Below are 13,119 nucleotides of genomic sequence, written 5' to 3'. Positions count from 1 at the left end.
CAACTTGGTGCTGATCCGATCCTTCCATTCTGATGACAATGAAGATTCTCCAAAGTTAAACTGTACTGAAGTAGCATTGGGCTCGTGTGTGGATGAACCGGTCACATGTTGCTCCGCGATGACACATTCATATGCTCCCAGCTCTGCGATGATAGCCAAAGGTGGTAAGTGAATGTCTTGCTGCGTTTCGTTTCTCACCATAACTGGAATTTGGTGAGAAGAAAGAGATTTAAGTGAGACAAGACAGCTGCTCACGAACAGACCACCCGGCAGGCCTGAAACCGGGTGCTGGACGACCGCATACTGACTTGTTGGAGCAGAGACCTTAGCAGAGCCTTTTAGCAGAATGGAATGACCAGCAGGAACGAGCACAGGAGACTTACTGAGCAGAGTTACACATCCAAGATGGTCGCTGCAGCTTTGTTGGTAAGTGACTTGGAGAGTTTGTAAAACAGCTCGGTAACCGGATGCATTTGGTTGGAAGGAAGAATGATTGCTTTGCTGAAATTGATCATAGAGAGTTTCAAGAGTGTTCATGCCAATCAGGATTGAGGTGGAAAATCCTGGTTTGAAATCAGGAACTATAAGTGCAAGTGTTGGAATGGTTATGATGCTTCCAATAAAGTCCATTGGGAAAGTCACTGTTGTTTCAATATAACCAAGATATGGCACATTTTGACCTGCTGCACCCTCGACGTGAAGAAGCTCATGAAGAGGTTGCACTGGTTGATCAGAAAGATGTTTATTGTAAAATGAAACTGGAATTGTCGTGACCTGAGACCCGGTATCCAGAAGGCAGAAACATTGGTGACCTCCGACTTTGACATCAGCCGTGCATCTGGATCCCACAAGTCCCTTAGGTACTCTCTTTGATGTTGACTGCAGCTCAGAACAGTTTACAGGAAGCTTTTCCTTGGCAGGACAAGGTTGGTCCGACTCAGCCCCTGGGCGTCCCACACCAGGAACTGAAGCTAGTTTAAAGGCTTCCTTGCAGGTTGATCTGGTCTCCGCCACTTCTGCTGCTTCTCTTGGAATTGCTTCCTCTTGGCACTAACCAGCGCGGAATTGGGCTGGTTGCCACACTGCGGTTTGATGTGGCCATCCTCTCCACAGCGGTAGCAGAATCCAGGTTTCAGGCTGGATGAAGCTGAAGTTGAGCCTCTTCCAGTCTTCCAGGAAGCAGAGTGCATCGCAGCTGGCGGGTTACTGCTGGTCCGGCCGGCGGTTAACACTGCCAGCTGCTTTTGAATGGCAGTCATTTGTTGTGAGAGCTGCTTTGTGAGGTTGGTAAGAGCAGTACATAAATTTGTTTCTTCCTCCTCATTCACCAATTGTGCGTGCGTACTGACCTTTTGTTTCGTTGCTCCCAGATGCTGCTTCATTCTTTGAGTCTTCGAGGCTTCTCTGTCCTCTTCTGTCCGCAAGAGTAATAAAAATTCTGCGAAAGATGGTGGGTTTGATTTCCTTTGTTTTAACTGAAGTTCTGAAATTAATCCATCGTCCCAACATCCTCTGCAAAATTGAGACAATAACTGTTTGTCCATGTTTCTCTCAGATACTCCTCCTCTCCTCACAGCATGTTGCAGCGCCCCCTGTAGTCTCTGCAAATACTCGGACGGCCTCTCACCATGATTTTGATAAGAGTCCATGAATTTAACATAAAGTTCTTCACCATCCTGGACAGTGCCATAGGCTGACTCCAGATGCTGCAGATAGACATCAGGCAGAGTGTCATAGCTTAGGTGTTTCACCATGTCACAGGCAGGGGGCAGCAGACTGTCACGAATTAGTCTGGTGCGTTGGAGATCAGAAATAGATGGATCGTGCAAAACCAATTCGACGCCAGACCGCCAGGTGTCGTAGTCCATTTCATGATTTGGCCTGGGCACTTTACCAGAAAAAGGTCTCAGTCGGTGAGTGACATTCATGGATGCGTCGCTGCTCCGGACCACATGCTCCACAACGTAGCGCTGCACTTCTGGAGGAGTGAAGTCACCAGGACCGAATGATAGTCTCTCTGCACGAGTGGAACTATTAGATGCAGAACCAGATGGGTTAAGGGGAGCTTGAGCAGAAATATTCACATTAGCAGACTGTTCATTTGACAAAACCGTAGCAGGTGATTGTTCCTGTGACTGCTGTTCAGACTTTGGGATATTTTCAGGTACAGGTTGAAGCTGTGCAACTGACAGTTGTATTTGGGACATCATTTCTCCGAGCACGACCGCATAATCCTTTCCAGACATTTTTGCAATCTTCTTCAAGTCAGACAGGTAATTTTCAGTTTTTGAACCCCCCAACTTTGATGCATATATTTGAGACAAACTTTGCACAAAAAATGTATTACCATCACTGGAAGTGAAACTATACGGCAGTTTTGATGATAATTTTTCAACTGGCGCTCCCGAAATATATTCAATGATGAGCATTTGATGATATTCGGATGAGCTACAATCGATGACGACATCACGATTTATATCGCCATATTGCTCAAGAAAATCAATAACTTCAGATGAATGATGTTCCACTGCTCCATCAACTAGAACAGCATTTGGAATTTTTATCCCAAGTTCCTCAAAAACTTCCATTTTGAAAATTGAACTGGTGAAGTTGAATGTGCTTTAGTTTGGGTTTTTTGTTTTATTTTACTTAATTACAACACAAACCAGCTCCTGGTTAACTGGCTCGCCAAGATGTAACGGGTGCGTTGTTAATGCACGCCATTAGAAAGAATAAGAGAAAATAAATTTGGGCAGTTCAGAAGACTGGGCACGTCTACAGGAGCTGGTGGTGTGTAATTAAAAGCAGAGACTGTAATTCAAGGTTGGTGGAATCCACACCGTGTATTGAAATGACACAAGTGAACAAATTATACAAAAGAAATATCCCAAAAACACAAAATAATTAACATAAAGAAAATATTTACAATACTGCAGCAGTTGACCGGTCGAAGTTTGAATAAAGCGCTTGATCACGGTTCAGGGTTGTTCATTGACAGCAACACAAAGCCCTCAAAATAAGCCGTCCAGGTAAATAAATTAACCCCTGGTGATTACATACACAGTCAAAAACCGATGCCAACAACCCACGAGGGTTTAGTGAGAGTTCAGTTGAAAATGTCCAGTTTTATTATCCATGGGAAGGGGAAGTGCGATCAGGTTGGGCAATCAGTGTAGTGAGGTGCATGGAGGGGAGGACAGGCTGCGAGCCTTCCTACCAGACCAGTAGGACAAAAGGCTGTTGATTGTAGCTGAGTCCAAGCTGTGGTTTCTTGGCTGCCATCAGGTCCACTCCAGTCCAGGATGGAAACCCAGCCTGTTTCAACAACAGGACCAGTAAATGTTTGGCTAGATGTTAACTACCCTGAGCTCAGTTCATGTGTACACAAAACAAATAATCAATAAAGTAAATACATAAGGTGCTACATTCTTTACACTTACAATTGAGAAGCATCTCACAGTTCATGTGCATTCAACAGACCAACACACACTGAAATTAACAGATAAACACATCAGCTTGCCAACAAAAGCTTCACATAAGCAATCAATCATGTGTGTCAGGGCTGATGCTACCGCTAATGCTACAGAGCTGCATTAGCCCAGCATAGTATTGAAGCATTCATTCAACTCACCAGTTCCTCACATTAACGGCACATGATGGCAGCTAGGGACTCCCTGCAGGCCCGGCAGTGACTTCTACAAGTGTATAATGCAATACTCAGCGCACAGAGTTTGAAACAAAAGCACAGATGAATGATTGTAAAGCTTGAAACAAACCTGCTCGCAGCTGTCGGCTGGCTTCCCCCCACACGTCTGAGTGGGAAAGCAGCCGAAGCATGAAAAGCAGGTCACTCTGAGACGCGATTGGCTCGCTCTGTCACGTGACCGGAGTTGTGTGAGGTACGTCAACACGCAGCGTAAAGGTGCATTCAGGTGCACTCAGGACGGATGGAAAATAACTGTTTCCATGATTTTTAACCTGGGTTACACATGCACACATAAAACTGTGTATTTCAACACACGTTATTTGGATCGCAAACTTGATCAAAAATTCACCAAAGGGATGTCTCACCTTCTCAGTAAAACCTTTAATTTTTCATTTTTCAGCAACAAATAACAATTTACACCTCCCAACAGATGTTTAGCTATACCCAGAAAAAAGACAGTACTCTAATAAAAGCATTGAAATAACACATTATGTACATTCAAATGATTATTTCATGCTATTTTTTTCCCATAAATATAATACACACAGAAGTAACCAATATGTAAACAATCATCTGTACATAATTCGTGGATTTCACTAATCAGTACGTTCAAATTAGAGAACTGTCGAGCTGTCTTGTTGAGTTATTCCAGCATCCTTCGCCATCGCATAGAAATGACCTTTGTTTGAAAGCAGGTTCTGCGGGGTGTCAAACTCCACAATTCTACCTGCATCAAGCACCATTACCCTGTGAGAGAGGAACATAGACACAAACATTAACATATTTATTTGAGTTGTCATATTGGCTGTCAGCGGAGACTCATAGAGGGATGAACAATCTGAAATGTGATGGGAGGCATAATGGCATGAGTTGTCAGAACAGGCAAACTCGGCAGAGAACAGCCCAGCCTAGTAACGAACCAATGGCATTCTTAATATAGACAGTGCATGTCTCCATATACTATAACGAATAGAGTAACGCATTGTGCTCTTCACTCAGTCTCTTATTTTCTTGAGCTGCTTTCTCATAAATGAAAAGTGAAGCTCATGTTAGAAGGTTGACTTTTCTTTTCATGTATGTGATGTGATGGAGCACACAGCTGCCTTTGAGACACATGACACTGAACCACCCATTGTTTGGAACTCAAAAAGATAAAAAAGGATCTATAGACGATGTGCATAAAAAAACAAAAATATCCCAAACAAAATAAATTCACACTGGTACTAGTTGAAAAAGATGAAGGGTTTCTTGGTAACTCTTTTTATTTCCTGTTTTTGGAAATGCATAAAAAAAAACCTAAAACATACATGTATTAAAAGCAACTGGTAAAGCCATGTTTGAAACTAAAATAAAAAGTAAGATAATGCTAAAATAGTCAAAGGAAATAATATATTTTCTTGCTGAATGACATGTATGCTGAATGTGTTTCCATTTCTTCAGTTTTTTCCATTGTGTCATTTTAAGATGTTTTCTATCTTGTCCATTTCTTGGCCATAAATGTTTGGGTTGTACAACAGCAAAAGGATGAAATACACTGTTGAGGTTTTTAGGTTTATTTTTGTTTCGTCACTTAATAACATTTGGTATTTTATGTATGCTGGCATCACGTTTTCAAGCCTATGAGAGATTTTCAGAAGTGAATAAATATAAACATATATATTGTGCTTTACGTGATCCGTTAAAATGTACATTTGGAAGAGATCGGCACTCCATTTTGAGGATCGTGAACATACCTTGAGCTGTCCATGATGCTGTGCAGATGGTGGGCAATGGTCAGAACGGTGCAGCTGGAAAACTCTTCACGGATGGTGTTCTGAATCAGATTGTCTGTCTCCAGGTCGACGGCCGCCGTAGCCTCGTCCAGGATGAGGATGCGAGACTTTCTCAGCAATGCTCGAGCAAGACACAACAGCTGCCTCTGTCCAACACTAGAAAGAGATTGATGATGATGATGATGATGATGATGATGATGATGATGATGTTGATGTCATTTTTTTGATTATTCGTTTTGCAACAAAAATGCCCCAAAAATCTGAGATCCTAAATTCAATGAGAGTTGGTGGAAGTGTGTAACATTTGACCAGTGAAGAAGATAGTATTGATTCTGTGAGACGGGGTATCATTTGACCAACTTAGATGTTTAGGGATGCACGATATTCGATTTTTGCCGATATCCGATATACCGATATATCGAAACCCCTTTTGGCCAATACCGATACGGATACCGATAATCACAAGGTTTTTTTTTTTTTTTTCACTGTAAAGAAAGCTAAGTCTCTCCTGTTCTGGAATTTACATGTTACTCTTATTGTGACAGTCTTATTTGTTTAAGAAACACACATAAAACAAGACAAAAAACATTTGATTTTACCATAAATAAGAAATGCATTATTTTTTCCAACTCAAGACATTCAGTGTTAAAATACAGAAAAATAATTTCTTTAGATCACATCAACTTTAAATGTACAATGCATATTTAAACATAACCAAGTTGCATTTGACTATAGAGCTCCTGTAACAACCTGGTGACAGATACAGAGCTCTGCAGCGCAAATAAATGAAGTGCTACATTTTATTTAAGGAGCTTTTTCGAATGGAAAACAATAATAATCCTAACTGAACAGCCGACTTGCAGGGTGTTTCCCTGAAATAATACTAACAAAGTGCTTCAACAAAAAATAAGCAGTGAAGAAATTTAAACTAGCTAGCTCAGACCTAAAATGCCAGTCCATTTCAGTATAAGGAATGAAGATAAAGAACAAAACCATTTCAATTAAAAACTTTTTTAAATTTTTTGGCGCACTATGGATGTCACCGGGCACGCCCAATTACTACGTCACCTTATCGGCTGTGAATATCGTCAGAAATGTTCATATCAGCCGATACCGATATTGTGCCGATAATATTGTGCATCCCTATAGATTTTATATATATCAGGAGACAATGTGAACGAGATAGTTTCTTTGTTATTTTTATGCTCACCTGAGGTTCTCTCCCCCTTCAGAAACTTCATATTGCAGTCCTTCCTTCAGCCCAGCTGCAAAGTCCTTCAGATGAGAGAGCTCAAGCACTTTCCAGATCTCTTCATCACTGAATTTGTCAAACGGGTCCAGGTTCATCCTCAGCGTTCCACAGAACAAAACTGGGTCCTGAGTCAACAGACTTGTTTTAGTTATATCTTTTAAAGCTCAATTGCTCTGTTTAAAATCGTTGTGCCTACCTGTGGTATGATGGTGAGGTTAGCTCTCAAGTCGTGCAGCCCCAGTTTGGCAATGTCTATACCGTCGATGAAGATGCGACCTTCAACAGCCTCGATAATTCTAAACAGGCAGTTCGTCAGACTTGACTTTCCAGCTCCTGTGCGGTCCACTATACCAATCTGAATACGAGTGAGGGGAAACAGCAATTAAAATCTGATTTAAAAACAAGGGATTTAATTTGAGTGCACCTAACGAGTCTAGAAAAAGCCACAATATCAGCATGAGTCTACCACACAAACTGCGGTAGGTTATTTGAAAGCGCGGTGATCGTGTAACTTGCAAACAGCTGCGCTGTGAGGGGATGCTGATTGAGCTTTGAAATGCTCAGCACATATATTGTTCCCTTGTGGATTTTGATCAGTGGCTGTGCGATGCTGAAGCGCAGGGAAGATTTAAAGCTTGATCTCAGAAAACAAGGTAAAAAAGAAATACAATAAATAACTTGTGACTTCAGTCAGGAATGCTGCAAAGGAGCAACTGAGACCGAATTACAGTCAATCAAACGTCTGCAAAGATCAAAGGCAACAGCTGAAATATGATGAAAGAAAGTAAAGAATCAAAAATACAAGCGTTTTCATTTAGGAGGGCTGATTTTACCATCATTTAAAAAAGTTCCAGTAGAGACCTTTCAGCCCGCAGTTGAGCTCTGAAGGTAGTTTGGTAAGAGAACTGTTTTCATTTTATTTCTGAAACCAGTGTTATTAATTTTGGTCCTTACTTTTGAGTATGTACAAGAACACACACACACACACACACACACACACACACACACACACACACACACACACACACACACACACACACACACACCTTCTCAGTGCTGCCAATATCACATGTGATTCCATGCAGCACCAGGTCTAATCCAGGTCGGTAATGGACTTTGTAGTTTTCAAACTGGAGCCTTCCAGCCTCTGGCCAGTCCTTAGGCGGCCGAGTGTCAGTCACCCACTCAGCCTGTGGAAGCAAAGACACACAGGATCAATGTGTGACGGTGCAGAAGCTGTCAGTATAACTCATAGAACCTCTTTCTATTCTGTATCAAAGTGTCCACAAAAGCTACATGTAACGACTACATGATAATATCACCATGTGATCCTAAAAGGCCAATTCAAAATCTAAAGGGTGTATTATAAACAATTAAAAAGAGCCAGATAAAGATCGAGCAGGTGCATAGAATGCTCCCGTAATCCGTCCTTGCTCCAACATACCTCATTCTCAATCTCGATGTATTCACTCACTCTCTTGACAGCCACAATGTTAGTCTCCAGTTCAGAGGTCATCTTCACCAGCAAGTTCAGGGTCTGCATTATCTGCATCAACAAAGCCCCCACAGGAGATTTATTGCTCGCAGCAGTGTACAATATCATTACCTCTGGGAGAATAAACAGCTCAATCAGTGTTACTGTAATTACTTCCAGTAGCATTCAATATTTTCTGCAGTGTGTTTAATAACAGTGTGGGTGAACAGGTGACTCACATTAAGTGCATAGGATATAGACAGGCCAACAATGCCACTGTCTATAGAATCTCTGGAAATAACAGCAAACAAACAGGCAAAAAACACCACCAGGTTTCCAAGGAACTCCAGACGGATAGCCAACCATCTGTACAAACAAACATGCAAATATAAGGCATCATACAGGAAAACACTGGAAGTTTAACATGCGATAGAGATGAGTTTGCTGTGTGTTTAATATCTAACCTGTTTGACACTATCCACGGATAGACACTCTTGACATTTTCATCAATAGTGATTTCATTGTGTTTAAGAAACCGCTCTTGATGATTGTAGGCTCTGATCACCGTCAGGCCCGACACCGTCTCTCCGAAATGGGAGTATATTGGAGAGCGAGACACAGAGTCCAGCCGACGTAGCTGTCTTGAAGTAGCAACATAGAAGCGCTAAACATAGAAAACATCCCACCCCCACAAAAAAATCATGAATCATGAATGTTTGAAAGATTCATAAAGATTTCTTTTTCCTGTCTCGTTCGACCTACCCCTACAAAGTAGTAGATTATAGCCAGAGGGACGAGGACGATGGTAAAGAGAGGAGTGGCCAGACAGATGACAAAAAGTGTCCCCAGCACACCCAGCAGACAGAGGATCCAGGAGCGCAAGGAATTCGGAATAGCTTCATCGATGGTGAAAATGTCCTGCAAGACCAATGCTGATATGATGAGTTCTTCAACTAACGAGTTCCAATGCTCTCTCAGAATCCACTGTCTGATGACAAGCTGTCCTCCAGTAACACTGTCACTTCCTTGCTGGACAAGAGCATATTTAAAAGACTGAAGGGAACTTTGAACAGAAAAGACAAACGACACAAAAAGAAGAGTTCAAGCTCAAAATGCTTTAAAGGCCTTGTCTCTGCGTGTGTTCTTTTTTCCCTTGTTAGTTCATCAGGAGCCACAAAATCAACAATTAAACAACCATTTTGATCACAAATACACAAACAGCCCTTAATCATTGAAACAAACACACACAAACAAAGAAGAAAACACTTAAACATCACCTCTGCAAAGCGATTCACCACTCTTCCAATCGGTGTCGTATCGAAGAAAATCATGGGAACCCGCATCATGTTTTTGAGCAGCCGCTCATGCAGGATACGGGATGCAGCGATGCTAGCATTGACCAGAATCAGCGTGCCGAGGAACACAAACAAACCTGCAAAACAGTCATATTGGTACAGTTATTGGCAATGCAAAAAAGCAACACTGAATCTTCTACATTCACAAATGCTAAACAGCACAATCTTACTTGTACTGTAAAAGTAGTAGAAGTAGTATTAGATTTATTCGGTCAGCAAGGAAAAAAGTAAACATTGTAACAATTGTGTACTATGATGGCATCATCATCATCATCATCATCATCATCGCCATCCACATACGTTATCATCGTCAACATCAACAACTCATCATCAAAATCATCATCAACTTCATCATCCTGTGACCGAAGGGTTTAGGCTGAAGTCAAAACTTATTTTGCCTAACCCTTTTCAACCAAAACAAAATTTTCCATATTTCGTAGGAGAAAAGAAGAAAAGAAAAAAACAAAAAGCAAAAACAAAAACAAGAAGAAAAAAACCCCCAAACAAACGGGAGAAGAAAAAACAAGCTAATATTCATCAATATCATTTACAAGATAAGAGGAGTCCATTCAAAATCATTTTGGTTACTTTAGTCTATTTTCCCCGGGATTGAAATTTTTCAAGAGTTAATCTTTTCAACTGCTTTTTAAATACTTTCAAAGTCTTGCATATTTTTATACCCTCATCAAGTTTATTCCACTTGGTAACTCCAATTACTGAGATACTTTACATTTTTTATTTGTTTATACCCTATTTTGTTTTTTTAAAATGCAAGAACCCCTAAGATTATAACAACTCTTTCTATGTTTGAACATATTTTGAATACAGTTTGGAAGATTATTATAGTATGCTTTGTACATGACAGCTAATGTATTGAGATCAATAATGTCATATATTTTTAATGCCACAAAATTGGGATTGAATGGTGCATAAAAATCAGTGTGACTAACAATTCTAACTGCCTTTTTTTGGAGTAAAAATATAGGGTCAATATTAACACTACAATTATTTCCCCATTATTCCGCTCCACAAGTAAGATATGGAAGGACAAAGGAATTGTATAATAACATAAGTGAGTTTTTATTTAATACCGATTTCATTTTTCCTATTACACCAACATTTTTTGCTAATTTTGACTTTATAATATTTATATGCTGCTTCCAACAGAGTTTTTCATCGACTGTAATACCCAGAAAATTACTGGCCTGCACACGCTCAATTGTTGATTCGTTGATTTTTAAATTTATGTTGTTCTGTATTGTCTTATTTCCAAAGATAATATATTTGGTTTTACTCAGATTCATGAACAGCTTATTATTGTCAAAACATTCTTTAAGGAGTGTGAGCTCATTGTGGCCATTAGCCTGTGCAGGTCATTACCTGAGCAATAGAGACTTGTATCATCAGCATACAATAGGCACTTAACATTATTTAATACATCAGGTATATCATTTATGTACATATTGAAGAGTTTGGGCCCCAATAAAGAGCCTTGCAGAACTCCATGTGTCATGAGTCCTTTTTTTTTTTTGAGTTGACATCGTTATAATGTACATATTGTTCTCTATTGCTGAGGTAACTATTCAGCCATGGGGCAGCAGTGCCCCTAATGCCGTATCTTTGAAGCTTTTCCATGAGTAATACATGATCAATTGTGTCAAAGGCTTTACTTAAATTGATAAATACAGCTCCAGTATATTCTTTGTTGTCCATTGCGGTTGCAATGTCTTCAACAAGAGCCATGACTGCCATTAGGGTTGACCTATTTGATCGAAATCCAAATTGCTGATCACTGAGAAGGCAGTATTTTTCAACCATTTTATCCATCCTATTGACAAATAATTTCTTGAGGATTTTAGAGAATTGGGACAGTAGGGAAATTGGTTTGTAGTTTGTAAATGAGTGTTTATCACCATTTTAATATATAGGGATTACTCTAGTTACTTTCATTTGTTGTGGAAAAATACCAGTGGTTACAAAAATAGGTGAATATAGGTGGTTTGACTACAAAATGAACTATTTCTTTTATAAATATCATATCTATGCCAAAGTTATCAGTTGGGAGGGAGTTGGGGGGGAGCCGCAGAGCACGGAGCGGTGCGGTGCCTGCATGCTGCGTCGGGAGCTGGGGGTGGGGGGGATTGTATGGGCCCCCCCACTTTTACTTCTGACACCCCCCCACCCCCCCACCCCCCAACCCTGGGCCCGGGACAACAGACCCATTTGTCCCCCCCCCTGTCGGCGGGCCTGCTTACAGCAGTTCATTGCGGGAATAATAAAATTGTTATCCGGGTCTATTTCAGAACCAAACTCATTGCTTTTGTAATCCATAGAGTCAAGTGTGTCAAGTTGTAAATTGTCATAGAGTGTGTGCAAGTCACTAGTATATGGTCTATATTTGTCATCATCAGTTAGGTCAAAGTCACCAAAAATATCCCTTGCATCATTTAAATCCTCATCACTGTTTGTTATCATACAATATAATCGAGGTTGCTTACAATGAGATATACTATGATGAAATAGAATTCACGCACACATCCACACACACAGTACACACGTCCACAAAAGATTTTGCAAGAGCTTCCAAACGCTCTTAGTGTACGCTGGGAGTGTTCAAATGTCTTCAGTCTGTCAGAGAGAAAATCAACAAAAAATCAAATGGACCACTGGCTTTCTACAAAAACCTTAATTTGCTGGAGTCTCATTTTTATATACTGTAGTTCAACGACAAAAATGGAGCAAGAGGAAAGGAATTTTCCCAGTCTTCATAAAGTAACAGGATTACCAGCCAATGTGAAAAAAATAAAAATAATAATGTGGTCCTCCATCCAGTCCGTAATCCAATCCAATCCAATCCCATTTATTTATAAAGCACATTTTTAAAACAGACAAAAGTCTCCAAAGTGCTGCACAAGAACAACAAAATAAAAACAAATACAAACAATAAAACCATGTCTAAGACCATGTGTCATGATATTGATACAGCCAGTACTGGTAAAAAAAAAATAAAAATAAAAAAAGGACCACTGATAACATGTGTCCGAGACAGAACAATTAGTAAAGGAACACTAAAAGTATCTTTGGCATTGTTATGCTTCACATATTCTCATGAATTAAATGAGGTTAAAAATGTTTTTAACTACAGGCGGCATCACTGCAGTGTGAGGTACCCTTCGTATACAACTGTGAAAATATCTCTTGCCACTTTTAGCAGCTTTTAGCTACACATTTCAGCCAGAAGACAAGACACATGATGTAAGACTTAACAGCTAAAATACAAGGAGCAGAATAGGAAAGGGGATGCTGTAACTAAGTTCTCATGAAGTGTGTATTTGCTTCTATCTGCTATGTAGTGTACAACGTGGGCTGAACTCCATCCATCCTTCCATCCATTTTCTACCGCTTATCCAGGGCCGGGTCGCGGGGGCAGCAGTCTCAGCAGAGATGCCCAAACTTCCCTGTCCCCAGACACTTCCTCCAGCTCCTCTCGGAGGATCCCAAGGCGTTCCGAGGCCAGCCGAGAGACATAGGCTGTGTTCAAAACCGCGTACTTACCTACT

The 13,119-nt window shown here is 40.5% G+C and overlaps 1 protein-coding gene and 1 long non-coding RNA gene across 2 annotated transcripts in view; both read right to left on the bottom strand.

The window, feature by feature from the left end:
* Positions 1–2,494: 2,494 nt before the first annotated feature.
* Positions 2,495–3,805, bottom strand: LOC115399783 (uncharacterized). The gene is made up of 3 exons (XR_003932728.1): positions 3,777–3,805; positions 3,632–3,695; positions 2,495–3,315 (listed from the first exon to the last, which is right to left on the bottom strand). It is a non-coding gene; the product is annotated as an uncharacterized LOC115399783 (long non-coding RNA).
* Positions 3,806–4,193: 388 nt separating this feature from the next.
* Positions 4,194–13,119, bottom strand: part of LOC115399035 (canalicular multispecific organic anion transporter 1-like) — a 38,427-nt gene continuing 29,501 nt past the window's right edge. The window contains exons 23-32 of the mRNA XM_030106164.1: positions 9,482–9,636; positions 8,967–9,122; positions 8,669–8,868; positions 8,444–8,570; positions 8,175–8,276; positions 7,777–7,920; positions 6,927–7,085; positions 6,689–6,855; positions 5,440–5,634; positions 4,194–4,453 (exon numbers count right to left, since the gene is read on the bottom strand). Coding sequence (XP_029962024.1) covers positions 4,321–4,453; positions 5,440–5,634; positions 6,689–6,855; positions 6,927–7,085; positions 7,777–7,920; positions 8,175–8,276; positions 8,444–8,570; positions 8,669–8,868; positions 8,967–9,122; positions 9,482–9,636 — 1,538 coding nt within the window. The 3' untranslated portion in view covers positions 4,194–4,320. The remainder of the gene's footprint in view (positions 4,454–5,439; positions 5,635–6,688; positions 6,856–6,926; positions 7,086–7,776; positions 7,921–8,174; positions 8,277–8,443; positions 8,571–8,668; positions 8,869–8,966; positions 9,123–9,481; positions 9,637–13,119) is intronic.

Source organism: Salarias fasciatus, chromosome 13 (genome assembly GCF_902148845.1).
Source record: "Salarias fasciatus chromosome 13, fSalaFa1.1, whole genome shotgun sequence".
Classification (NCBI taxonomy): Eukaryota; Metazoa; Chordata; class Actinopteri; order Blenniiformes; family Blenniidae; genus Salarias; species Salarias fasciatus.
The sequence above is the reverse complement of the archived record's forward strand: the minus strand, read 5'-3'. Positions and strand labels throughout refer to the sequence as shown.